A 14,219-nucleotide genomic window follows, 5' to 3' on the forward strand; every position below is an offset into this window, starting at 1 on the left:
TTTGGGGGTAGCTTGAAACTTTATTCCCTAGCAGTTTTTAAGTGAATAATCATGTTATCAGCCTATAAAGATAATTCTGTCACTTATTTTTATGCCTTAAATTTCTTTCTTTTGTCCTCTTGGTTATTGATAGAATTTCTAGATATGCATCAAGTGCTAGTGAAGAGAGTCAGCATTTTTGCTTTATTTCTGTATTTATTGGGAAAGCATAAGGTCTGTCACTATTACATTTGGCTTGCATTTGGCTTTAGATACTTTTTAAAAATCACATTTAAAAATATACTTCTATCCTGTGCTTTGTAATGTTTTTAGTACAATGTATGGAGTATTTTGTCAAAGGCCTTTTCTTCATCTATTGAGATAATTATGTGGTTTTGGGATTTTTTTAAATTTTTAATGTGATTATCTTGATTTTTTTCCTATTGTTGAATCATCCTTATAGCTCTAGTATAGATCCAACTTGGTCATAATGAATGATTTCTTGGATATATTGTTCTAGCTCTTGGGTATTTATAATAGACAAAATAACTCATTCACTGAAAATCGTTTTTAAGACAATATTGGTGTTATAGTATACAGTGTTCCCTTGGTTCTGCTCATTTCTCTCTTTGCTATTTCATGGAAGTTTTTCCATATTTTTCTAAAATCATTGAGCTCATCATTTCTTATATCACATTAGTTTTCCATGCAATCATATGCTACAACTTGTTCAGTCATTCCCCAACTGATGGGCATCTCATCAGTTTCCAGTTCTTTGCCACCATAAAGGTTGCTGCTGTAAACATTCTAAAACATAATAGATTCTTTTCCTTTTTGCAGAATCATCTTTAGAAATAGGTCAAGTAGTGGTATTACTGTGCCAAAGGGTATAGGTAATTTAATAACTCTTTGAGCATATAGAGTGCCTTTTAATCATTTTTTGAGAATAATTTTTGTAGTAGTCCTGAATAGATTTTTTTTAAAAAAAGAGGAAATGAACCCATAAACACAAAAATATTTATAGCAGCTGGTTTTGGGGGGGGGGTTTGGTTTTTTGTTTGTTTTTGATTTTTTTTTTTAATAGCAAAGGAACTGGAAACTAAGGAGGTATCTATCAGTTGGGGAATGGTTGAACAAATTATGTTGTAGGTATAAATATGTAATGGAATGTGCCATAAGAAGTGATAGATGGGTGGATGTGAACCCTGCAAGGCTTATATATATTGATACAGAGTGAAGTGAGCAGAATAAGGTGTTTATAAAAATTTCAATGCACTTTGAAAATAAAACAACTTTGAAAACCTTGAAAACTGAACAACCGTGATTCTAGTGGATCAGTGATAAAGTTTCCTGACAGAGAAGTGATGGACTCAGAGTTCAGAATGAGACATGTATTTTTTAGACATGGCCACTGTGGGAATTTGTTTTATTTGATGATGCATATTTGTCAAATAGCTTTTCTTTCCAGTGGTGGGAGGGAAAGATTTTTGTTATTTAAGAGAGGTAAAATTTTTTGGTAGTACTAGTATTAATTGTTCTTTCAGAAATTGATGGAATTCTCTTGCAAATCCATTAGGACAAGAAATTTTTTTCTTTGCCATTTTCCTTTACATCTAGTTCTTTTATTACTTTCATGAAATTGCATTATTTAAACCTCTATTTGTTGGTGTTTTATTTTGGATATTTTTTATTTGTGCAGGTGATCCTGTATTTCTTCTGTGTTATTAATTTTGATAGTACATAACTGTTCATTGTAAGTTCTGATAATTCATTTTATTTCTTCTGGTTTTGCTGTTATTTCACATTTGTTTTGTTTTGCTAACTTTTTTCCTGCACTTTTTCAGTCAGGTTGACTAAAGGCTTATACATTTTATTTGTCTTTTCAGAAAACTAGTTTTTAATTTTTATCAATTATGGTTTTTTTGGTTTCCATTTCCTGCTATTTCTCCTCTAACTTTAACATTTTTCTCCTTTGTGCTGACTTTGGGTTTGTTTCTTTGTTGGCTTTCTGATTTTTAAAAATCATCAGTTTAATTACCATTAGTTTAATTAATTCTCTTTTTCTATTTTTTAAATGTATATTTATAGGGATATTTTTTTTTCTTTGAGGATTGCTTTAGTTGCATCCCAGAAATTTTGGTATGTTTTCACAACATTATTTCTTTTCACTTAATTATTATTTTTTATTTATGATATGTTCTTTGACCTATTTATTATCTCTTTCCATACATATATACGTGTGTATATATATATATATATATATATATATTTCTTTTATAGACTCTGTAAATCTTTTTGATATAATAGTTTATTAAGATCTATATTTTTCTCTTCATTTATCTTTTCTTTTAAGTTTGTCCAAGTCTGAATGAGGGCCATTAACATTTCCTACTATTATTGTGTTACTATATATGTTTTTTTTTCCAATTTGGTTAATTTTTTAAGGGAGCATATAAATTTAACATTGATATTGGTTAGTTATGGTTCATTTAAGCATAATATAATTTCCTTTTTTTCTTTCTGTTTATATTATGAATTTTTGTTTTTGCTTCATCTTATAGCAGGATTGCAACTCCTGCTTTTTTGGATTCACTTAATGCTTAGTAAATTTTGTCCATACTCTAATTTTTATGCTATAGAATAAAAACAATAATAATCATAGATAGAGCATTTATATAGCACTTTAAGGTTTGCAAAGCACTTTATAGATATCTCCATTTATCTTCAAAACAACTGTAGGAGGTAGACGCTATTATTGTTTCCATTTTCAGATAAGAAACTGAGCCAAAGAGAGATTATTTGAATTGCTTGGTCACACAACTATTAAGCACTTGAATCAGGATTTGAATTTAGGTCTTCCTGACTCCATCTCTATCCACTGTGTTACCTAGCAAATTACATATGACCCCACTATTATGTAAGTATTTTCTCCCTCCAAGATTTTTCCAGTAGATTAGCTAGGAGGTGCAATGGATGGAGCACCAGGCCTGAAGTTAGGAAGACTTATCTTTGTGAGTTCAAATCTGTCCTCAGACATTTACTAGCTATGTGACCCTGGACAGCTGTCTTAACCCTGTTTGCCTCAGTTTCCTTGTCTGCAAAATGAGCTGGAGAAGGACATGGCAAACCACTTCAGGATCTTTGCCAAGAAAATCCCAACAAAGAGTTCGACACAAGTGAACAACAACAACTTTCCCCCCTACCAAGTTTCTCTTAATATTCTTTGGTACAACCCTGTTCCCACAGGATCTCTTCTCTCCCCTTTATTAATCCCATTTATTAATCTTTTTCTTAGTTTTGGAGTTTTGAATGATTTTTTTCCCCCTTCTTCTCCCTTCCCTCCCTCACTTGCTTCCGTCTTCTTGTTATTTAATTCTCTTTTTCCCTCTTCTTTTTCCTCCTCTTAGTAAGTTCAAAAACCTTTATCCTCTCCATATTTTTATTTTTTTTATTATGCATTGTTTAATAAGAAGAATTTCTTTACCTTGTTATCTTCATTGTTTTCTTCCCTGGCTGTACTGAATTTATAGTCTTGGTTTATGTGCTTATTTTTAACTATTTTAACTTCTTTCTGTTTGTGTATTTAAAACTTTTGAGGTATCAAACTCTACCTTGTAGTCATTTGCTATTTTACTCCCTTTGTAGAGCTTGACACATTGTCCCTTTTTTCTGTTGTGCCTCACTCTTAGCAGTGCCAATTCATGAAGGCATTACCCCATGATAGAAATTATGCTCAGTCCCAAATCCAAATTCAGTTTTACTCCCTTTTCCCCCCTTTCCCCTCTACGATTAACTGTGTTATTTTTCAGTTGTTTCAGTCATGTGAACCTTTTGTGACCACATTTGGGGTTTTCTTGGCAGAGATATTGGAGTTGTTTGCTATTTTCTTTTTCCAACTTACTTTATAGATGAGGCAAACAGGGTTAACCTACTTGCCCAGGGTCACTCAGCTAGTAAGTGTCTGAGGCTGATCTTGAACTCAGTCTTTCTGACTCCAGGACCAGTTCTCTATCTACTGCAACACCTAGCTGCCCTTCCCTATCATTATACATCTACTCATTTACTGTGCAGTCTCTTTTCCGAGTCCGTATCTTCTCTCCCTTCTATAGGCTATTTCTGATTTCTCTTCTCCAGAAGGCAGAAGACTTCCATAGAGGTACAGTACTATCTCAAGGAAATAATTTCTCTGTGTACCAGTATTCTTTAAATTGGTCTGTGTAAGCTTTTCATATCCCATTAAAAACACATACCCATTTCCCCAAAGGAGTACTCTTACTTGAAACTCTCTCCTGCACCTATTCGGTTGAGATCTCCTCCAGGATTCCTTCTTTTTCACTATCTCATTTCTGCTACCTCTCGTATTATGTTGTAGCCCCTCTTCTTGCTGAGAACTACAAGGAGTCATTGGGCAGCTAGGTGGTGCAGTGGATAGACCACCAGTGCAGGAGTCAGGAGGACCTGAGTTCAAATCTCACCTCAGACGCTTGACACTCATTAGCTGTATGACCTTGGGCAAGTCACTTAACCCTAATTGCCTCATCCTGGGTCATCTCCAGTCATCCTGATGAATATCTGGTCACTGGATTCAGATGGCTCTGAAAGAGAAGTGAGGCTGGTGACCTGCTCAGCCCTCCCTCTCTCCAAACAAAGTCAAGTGCAAGTCATGTCATTATTTCTCTGATGACATGGTCTTCTTCGGCAACAAAGGACGAACACACACAAGGAGTTATCTTCTGTATATTATTCAAATATGGACTAGATTAAGTATATCACACATTCACTTCTATCATTTTCTTCCTCTCTCCCAGTTATGCACACTCTCATTTTGCAACTTGGCCCTACAAAAATATTTATTTACGTGTAGAATAGTTGTGGGATTTAGACCATGGTGTTTCAGATCTGCTCTTTCACTGCCCCTTTTTTCCTTTAATTTCATGTTCATCTTTATGAAACCTTGTGTTCTTTTTTTAAAATCTCTTGATAGTCTGTTATTTTGTTTTTTTAATTTAATGCAATAGGTGTCTTTCTCTTTGTTTTTTTTTAAGTAGTCTCTCAAGATGAAATTATTTGTTTCATTACTTATTCTTTCCATTGTGATTGTACTTCTTTATCTGTCTTGTATTCAGTTATCCAGAATGTTTGCAAATTGAATAATCTATTCTCATCTGTGGATTGTGGGTGGTGTGTTGTTTTTTTTTTGAGTGCTTCAAATGTCTCTCTTTAAGTAAAGATACATTTCCTTTTTTTCATTTGTGATTAAGCTCACATTTGTAGTGATTTGGGGATTACATTGAGCTCCTTTTTCTGTTCCCTTGTGTAGTTTCTAGCGGGTATAGTATAGTTTTGTGTCGTTCTGGTTTTTAATATGTCTATATTATTTCTTGTTGTTACGATAATTTGTTGTGTTATTAGAATTTTAAAATTTAACCGCTATACGTCTTGGAATTTGCAGAATGGTTTTTCCCAAGAAGGCAATATTGGTGCTTTTTTTCTTTTCTGTTCTGTATTCAGAAATTCTGGACAGTTTTTACTTCCTACCTACATAATAGAGTTCATGTTTTTGGATTTTTCATATTCTTCCTGAATCCTCAAGTTGTCTCTGTACATCCTCTTTTCAAGGTCAACAGCTTTTTTGTTTGTTCTTTTAACTTTATTGATTTCTTCAGAGTATCTGTCACGTCTGTATGTTTTTATTTCAAATCTGTTACTGTTTTTGGCTCTTTTGGAGATACTTGCCACTGTGGATTCAAATTTCTATTCTGATCATTTCTGCTGTGCGAGCCATAAATTCTGAGATTTGTTCCATTATAATTTTTTCTCTTAAGATTATTAGTTCTCTTTGGAACTATTGCAGCATATCCTACTGCCATTCCATGCTCTTTTAGAATCAAAGGGGTTTTTTGTTTCATTTGATATTGGATCAGTTTCCTTTGTCTTATAATATTGATTTACTTAGGTTTGTAATTTTTTGTGCATATTTTAGTACTTCTCTTCTAATTTTAGAATATACTATTGGTCTATTTATCTCTGTTCTAGGTTTTTAATTGATTTTTTTTCTCTCTTGGATTCTTTGATGCATTTAGCCTTTTTCCCTTATATTTTCTTGTTGCTCACATTCTGACTTCTTTCCTTTTGATGGTAGGCTTACCTCTGGGGTTGGACCCCAACACTTCTTGAGGCTCATATACGAATTTATTTTTCATTAACCTCAGTCTCTGTCCCAGGTAGTTTCTGGGGAGATAAGATTGGCCTCAACTGGATTATAATACCCTTTCTTTCAGGTTCAGTGTAGCAAAACATGCTACCCTCTGTCCCCATTCTCTCTGCTTTTTAAATTCCCTGGCTGGGTTTTTTCTTGGGTTTGGGGCAGAGAAGAGTATTCTGGGCAGAACCTTTGGAGTCACTGGAATGCTCTAATTTACCATCTAGTTTGCTTGACCTCAGGCACTGGCTTTTTTGGCAGGCCCCTTTCCTATTACTCTTAAGCTTCTGGCTGATTTTTTGTTCAGATCTGAAAGGAGCGTAAAGTCAATGACTATAGTTTCTCATTGGATTTATGTATCATTTTTTTTTGCTCTCAAATGATTTTTTATGTTTTCACTGGAGTAAGTATGAGGAAGCCATCTACCTGCCTTTATTCAGTTCTTACCTGGAAATCCCACAGTACCATTTTTGAAGAATATTTAAAAATATGAAATCTACATGCTGAAACATCATACCTATAAATCATAATTTAAATTTCAGAGAAAGAAAATGTGACTATGTTAAGTGTATTATTATTCTCACTTAATAGCAAAATTGTCCTTAACTTTTCAACGCCCCTATATAGTTTATATGTTACAAGACCTAGATATTCTTGAAGATTGGACAACGATTAGAAAGGTAAGAGTTTTCTTAATGCATCCTGGTATGAATATTGCAATATTTCTTTGCTTTTGTAATATTACTTCCAGACATATAAGAGTAACTAAGAACTGTGACCTGGAAGGGCATTGTAGGACATATATATATATATATATATATATATATATATATATATATATATATATATATATATATATATATATATATATATATATATATATATCATACCATAAGAGGTTAATGTATCATTTACTTTCTTAGCTGTAAATGCACCTTTCATACTATTAGGGACAGCCATCATGACCGAGAGATCAAGCCTAACACAAATGAAGCTAAATATACAATCTGGAGTTATGGAGTTTTTATATTAAAAATTATTGACTCCTTCCACTTCTACTTAGAAATTACTCATTGATTTTGGGTTTTCTTTTACCTTGCAAAGAAAAGTATATATTACAAAAATCATGCATCTTTTTATAAAAATCTGTTATTAGAAACTGAAAGACCATTTGAATAGCTTGATAGAATATTTCATTACACTTTGTTATTTAACTTTTCATTGTTGCTGAGTATTCAGTACCATAAATAGATACACTTAGTAAGTGAAAGGAAAAACATCCTGTATCAATATAACTCTGAATCGGCTTCATTCAGTTTTGTAGAAATGACTTTAAAATCATTTTCAGATAACTAAATTTCTTTCTCCTCTCCTTAAGGCAATGGCAACACTCGGTCCACATAGAGTAAAACCAGAACGTAAGTCACTCCAGTTCTTTTCTATGTTACTACAAAGTCTCCTCCGAAAGACTTGATAGAATCATTAGTACACTAAGGAATTGTCCTGTCATTGGTCCTAGTTCATTTGGTGGAATCATACCAATGATATTTATATCTTTCCTCAGTATATTCTGTATGGGTATAAAATGTCAAGATTCTAGATATGATGTAAGGGAGACACAGTCTTGGTTGTATTGTCATCATTAATCATTGAAGCAATCAAGAAGAGTCTTCCAGAGAATTAAGCAGCTTCTCCCCTACTTAATGCTCAAAGAGATAGCATGAGGACAGAACTCTATAATTCCCTGACAGGCTGTATCAGTCTGAGGGGAACAACACTTATGTTACAGATAACATGGAGAATCCAATAACTTAGCAGTATTTGTGGAGATATAGCCAGAAATTCTTCTTAAAGTTAACTTATTCAGTAATTGAATGGATGAATCTTTGAGCTCATCCATATGAATATTCCCTCTACTGATAGAGATTTTCATCCACCCACACCCTCCTGCCATATGTAATCCTTGTACATATTCTTCCCTGGATTATCCAGGGAGGATTTCATCTTCATCCTTTTACATTTTGTGTACCTATATGTATATATGTTGTCCATCCATTATCCTTCTTGCTACAAATGTTGGTACTGTTACTTTTCCAGTCATACATTTATGAAGAGGTATTTCTTATACCTCTTGTTACAATCATATATAGATAGATTTGATTTGATAGATTGAAGGCATTTTAGAAATCATATCTGCCCTTCTCATTATTACAGATGAGGAAACTGAGGCTTAGAGAATTTAAGTGACTTTCTCAGAAGCACAGAAGTAGTCATTGCCACTATTTGAACCTAGGTCTGTCTGCTGACTTAAAATCTATTATTATTTCAGCTGTACAATACTATTGGAGTATAGGTCATCCCTGCAAATGGATTGTAGCCTTCTCACATCCATCACACATATCTTCATTACTTGTTATATTACCTGTAACTTTGATTCTTTTGAGATTATATTGTTCCAAATGTGAACCCAGATAGCATCACAGGGAGATAGGTTTATGTTAAAAAGATGAGTTTGGGCTAGAAAGCAACTTAGGATCCTTGTAAACACTACACAGTTTCCCAAATGCAATATAGTTCTCTGTTTTCTTCCCCTTCATTTGACTGTTCAGTTTCATCTGAGAAAATAACAAAATTAAACAAAATTTATTAATAGTAACTATAAAATAAAATTTGGAAAGCTTGTACTTCGTTAAAGAAGACATAATGGAAAAGGAAAAGATAATTATCTTATATAATATAGTACCCTCTCCACCAAAATCTTATTCTAATGCATCACTGTGATTTAGAGATGACCCTGTTTTCTCTGTTGCTGTGCCAGCACAGCACAAATTCTGGTGATTTCTTTAGAGCTAGAAAGAACCAACAATAGACTTAGATCTTATATTCAAGAACCAACTTAATTAAGTTCAGAGATTCTTAACATCAGAAAGTTAACCATGAGGTTGTGAATTTTTTGACTACCACTCATGAAGACTGTCAGTATCAGAGTGAAAAAGAGGTTTTTATCTATATCCATAGACTCATCATTCATACTACTAAGACTACTAAGACTAAGTGTTTGAAATAAAGATAGTGCTGCATATATATACCATTATTTAACTTAGGCTCTTTTTGGAACCTAGCACTACATACAGTTTGATACGATCTTAGAGTTAGGCCAGGTTGGCAAATATTTATTCATTCACATGCCCAGAATGTGTAAGCCACAGTGTAGAGTTTTTTGGGATTGTCTGTGCCACAACATGCCCTTGATAATCCAGTAGGATTATCAAGGAGCCTCTATAAAGTTTATTGCCAGACCATGTTCTGGATTTTGAAAATGAAAACTCTCATCATAGCATCCTGCTTTTCTGAATCAGAGCCTGCTGTTTTAAATGCCACTCCTTGAAGTTTCGGAAGCATTTGTTATGTGTTAAAATGGTGATAATGATAGGTATTATAACATATATTTGTTTTTACAGTTTGAAGGAAAAGGAATGTGGTTTCCAGTGATGACAACCACAGTTTTTGAATCTTGTTTTTTAATTTGCACTTATAATTAGACAAAGCCTTTTTAGTTTCTTTTATTCCTGATGTGTGTTTATTTTTTTTTTAAATCGTTCATTGTTAAAACTAAATTAATTGGTACTAGAAAGCATCAAAAATTTTTTTTCCTAAGTACCCATACTGTAAAGAATTGTAGAAATAGCTATAGAAAATATGAATGAATATTCTAACATGTTGTGTTTATACAAGGATGAACAAATTAGTGCATATAGCATTTGAAACTAAACCTTAATATTCTGACACTTTTATTATTCTGACAATATTTTATTAATATAACAGTTTTTCAACTGATCCCTTTAGCACCTGTGAAATTGGAAAAACATCTGCACAGTGCTAAGTCTGAAGAGGGAAGATTATATTATGATGGTGAATGGTATATACGTGGACAAACAATATGTATTGATAAGAAAGATGAGTGCCCTACAAGGTAAATAACAGGTTTTTTAAAAATCTCTCATTTTTCCATCGCACCTTAAATTTCAAGAATCCTGTAATCCATCCAGGGGTGGGGGACCTGTGACCTTGAGAACACATGTGGCCCTCTAGGTCCTCAAATGTGGCCCTTTGACTGAACCCAAACTTCACAGAACAAAGCCGTTTAATAAATGGATTTGTTCTGTAAAACTTGAACTCAGTCCAAAGGCCACACCCAAGGACCTCAAAGGCCACAGGTTCCCCACCCCCTGCTCTAGACATTCACAGTATTATAATTTGTCATTTCTAATAACATATTTGAGCTCTCCTACATGTGTGTGTATATATATGTATATATAAAAACATATATACATATATATGTTTACATATGTATTAACTACATTTTCATATTCTTTATAAAGCTTAGATCTAGCTCCTTCTATATGTAATATATAAAATTTGTTCAGGAGTTAAAAAAATAAGTTAACATTAATGCATATGTCAATATTATGTTGACATATATAATTAAACATCAATAGACATAAGGCAGTGCTGTCATTGCATGGACTGATAAGTCATCCTATTGATTAATTTTTGGAAGAGGTTCTGATTTAGTGTAATGTTACCTAAACTGACCCATCACAGATTTTCTGCTGACTTACCATCTGTATTCTGTTGGCAGTTCTGTACTTCTGTTTTAGGAAATTCTGGGACAATTATAGTCAATAACTAATAAAGTAATAAAAATTAGTATAACTAATAACATTTTAAAATCTTGTTACCTAGTTCTTAGCATCACCATGAAAAGGAAAAAGTCACGTATTCAAATAAATTCATTTTTCTATTCCTGTGAAGAAATTGGAAAGTTAGCAAGGGATAGTGTATAGTGCTGGACTTGGAGTCAAGAAGACCTGAGTTCAAATTCCACTTCTGACATCTTCTTAGAAATGGGCAAATCCCTTTACATCTCTGAGCCTCCAGTAACTTTCCTAAAACCTGAAGTTCTAGTTCTAGAAGTTGTGATCTGCTTGTTGGTAAAGGGAGAAATCATGGATCCTTGACGCTTAAAAGTGTCATTAGTTACTATCAAAATACTTGAGGAAGTCTATGATAAGGTCTGTCGTATGGTATGAGTACCATGGTAAAGTTTCACTTTCCTGCCTATAAAATGTGATCCAGGTCTGAATTGACATTGGAAATTTAGGCTAATGTGAGGAATACCATCCATATACAGTGACCTTATGAGTAGAATGGATAATTCCTTTTTGGTAACACCCAATTCCTTTCTATTTTTTATTACATTCCTTATGGAAGTGAAAGATACCTGATGCAAAGTAAATGTAATTTAACAATAATTATTATAATATATTCTGATATATGATTATTATAATATATTATGATATGTAATATAATTACAATGTGCTACAATATAATTATATGTAATGTGTAGTTATATTGTAATAATTATTAATCTGTTTTTGAATATGCTTTGATCTGATTTGGTAGTTAAGATGTCTGGTTATTAACTATTCTACTCCTGTTAATTTCATTTTTGAGACATAGTCAAAACCTTAGGCAATTTCTGTTGCAAATACTCTAATGGCTTGGTTACTTACAAGGTTAACTCTTTCTTTTTCTTTTTTCTTTTAGTGCCATAATTACAACAATTAACCATGATGAAGTTTGGTTTAAGAGGTCTGACGGAAGCAAATCTAAACTTTATATTTCTCAGCTACAGAAAGGAAAATATTCAATAAAACATTCATAATCACTATTAATTGTTAACTAAACCTACCTGTATTAGTGTTACCAAGTGTGGTGTGCCATGGGAGTAAAAATATATTTAATAATTTTTACATTCTCATAACATTATGAGAGTATTCATATTTGTAGGTAGTATTATATGTACACTTCATATTGATATTTTTTTTCTTTTTTTAATGGTGAGAAAAATGTAATCATGATGACCAAGATATTTTACTTCCAAGTTGGGTCCAATACCTACTTTATGAAGATGGCCTTCCAAAATATGACAGATGTTTTATGACTAAACCTTTTTGTATGGTTAAAAATTATGCAAATTTGGCTTTTCTTCAGTATACTGTGTGGAGTTGTAAAACTACTACATTTTTTCCTGCAATTTATTTAGTTTTTCATGCCCATGTAACTCATTGTGTATTTGTAAATAAGCCTGATAAAACATGTAGATGGTTTGTAATAGGATATATATTGTTAAATCAGAATCAAAATTATAAATACATAAGCGTGTGCACACACTTGTTTGGGGAGGGAGGAGTCCTAATAGCTAATCTTGCATCAATGGCCTTACTTTAGTATTTATTTTCCTTAAATTAAGCTATTGGGTTAAAATTGCTAAAAGGAGGACTTACCTAGACTACCAGCACTCTTTCCCCTTAATAGGGTAGCAGTGACATTTTTTCCCAGATGACACTTGATGTTAATTAGCAAAATTAGTGTCAAGGAATAAAAACATTACTTCTACCTGTACTATTTATGACCTGGGGAGGTCATAAATGCCTGGTATTTATGCTGCAGTATGTAAGTGATAATCAATAACTGACAGTATTGTGGCATATGCTGTACTTGTCTGGTCTATTGCCTTTTTTGAAAGAGATTCTCAGTAAACTTTTTCAGAGGTAAAAATATGCCTTTATGCTAATTTTATGTTTAGTACAAAACAAAAGACAATGAATTTTTTTAGGTCCATGTTCTCAAAAGAATTTTTTTTCCTTTAGGTTTAAGTTCATTTTATGTGATTTAGAAAGTGTTGGTTTTCTTCCCTTCGGTCATATTCAGATTTAACTTTCAAAGCCCCAGGAACAATGAACAGAGTCAGAACCCTAAATATGACAGCACACTTTTTGTGGCTGTAGTATAAATGATGTGACCAAAATTAGTATTCTTGTTGTTTCTGTGCACTTTACTTTCTATTATAATGAGACTTGAGGGGATGGAGGAAAACCTAGTTATTGAAATTTATGGCAAGAATATAATCTGCATAGTTCAAATCGTATTCTTTACCTCTCAGAATGTCTTTCTGTGCAGATTACTACTTAAGAGTTGCCAAATTTTAAAATATTTGACCTCTGAAGTTCATTATTAACAAAATTGTCACTCTGTATGTATCTCATAAATGTTAGCCAAATGTACATAATGTTATAAACTAATGGTCAGTCTTTGACAGTACTTACGTACACAGTTGTTTGATAAACATTTTTGTAATAAGATATTTGTATTTTTTAATTTAGTATATAATAAAAATGATCTGTGCTAGAGTACCATTTTTCAGTATGCCTTTCCATGTATTTTGTTGTAATAGCTGATGTGTGTTTGCAGTACCTGTTGCACATAAATTTAGTATCAGTGCCCTTTGAAATAATGCTCCTGATATATTCAGTTGAAAAATAGATTCGTATAGAAATTCTATATCAAGAATTCATATTTATAAAGATCTTTAATTAAAATATAGGAGGAAATATTTTCATCAATTAACATATCCCCAGGAACTTTAAAGGTGACTTGATAAGAGTAATAGCTTACATTTGTATAGTTCTTAACAGTTTATTAAGTACTTATCACAATATCAAGTGCAATGACCTTTTAAAATAAGTTAGAGCTGTCATTCCTATTAACAAATGGGGCTCTGAGATTTGCAGTGATTTGCCCAAGTTTCCACAGCTACTTAAGTGCCAGAGCTGTACAGCACTTAAACTCAAAACATCATGCCTGACAGAACTGTGTTGCCCTAGTGTGAAAATTAGGTTCAGAAAAACATACATGCATTCATCTGAGGTGAAAAATGTCTAGATATATTTTGCTATTGGCAACTTTCCTTTTGCCTGCAGATCACATGATATAACCAAAAAACTACCGCTAATATGTTGTATGATGTTATACCAGCTTTGGTCTTGAAGGAACTGTTCATCTTATACTCTACTGCCTTAAGTCTTATTTTATGTTTGTTCTTCCTTATCCCCATTGATCAGGTGCTTATCAATAGCATTATAAATGACCTACTACATACACGAAACTCAAAAAGACAATGCATCTCCTTTCT

The 14,219-nt window shown here is 32.8% G+C and overlaps 1 protein-coding gene across 3 annotated transcripts in view; it reads left to right on the plus strand.

Moving 5' to 3' along the window:
• Positions 1-13,440, plus strand: part of BRMS1L (BRMS1 like transcriptional repressor) — a 164,417-nt gene extending 150,977 nt beyond the window's left edge. For 2 of the 3 annotated variants that reach the window (XM_072629737.1, XM_072629735.1), the window contains exons 7-10: positions 6,797-6,861; positions 7,560-7,599; positions 10,007-10,154; positions 11,792-13,440. In XM_072629737.1, the coding sequence (XP_072485838.1) occupies positions 6,797-6,861; positions 7,560-7,599; positions 10,007-10,154; positions 11,792-11,909 (371 nt within the window). In that variant the 3' untranslated portion in view covers positions 11,910-13,440. The remainder of the gene's footprint in view (positions 1-6,796; positions 6,862-7,559; positions 7,600-10,006; positions 10,155-11,791) is intronic. The other variant, XM_072629736.1, reaches the window with a different exon arrangement.
• Positions 13,441-14,219: the final 779 nt, after the last annotated feature.

The sequence above is a fragment of the Notamacropus eugenii genome, chromosome 1, assembly GCF_028372415.1.
Source record: "Notamacropus eugenii isolate mMacEug1 chromosome 1, mMacEug1.pri_v2, whole genome shotgun sequence".
NCBI classification, from domain to species: domain Eukaryota; kingdom Metazoa; phylum Chordata; class Mammalia; order Diprotodontia; family Macropodidae; genus Notamacropus; species Notamacropus eugenii.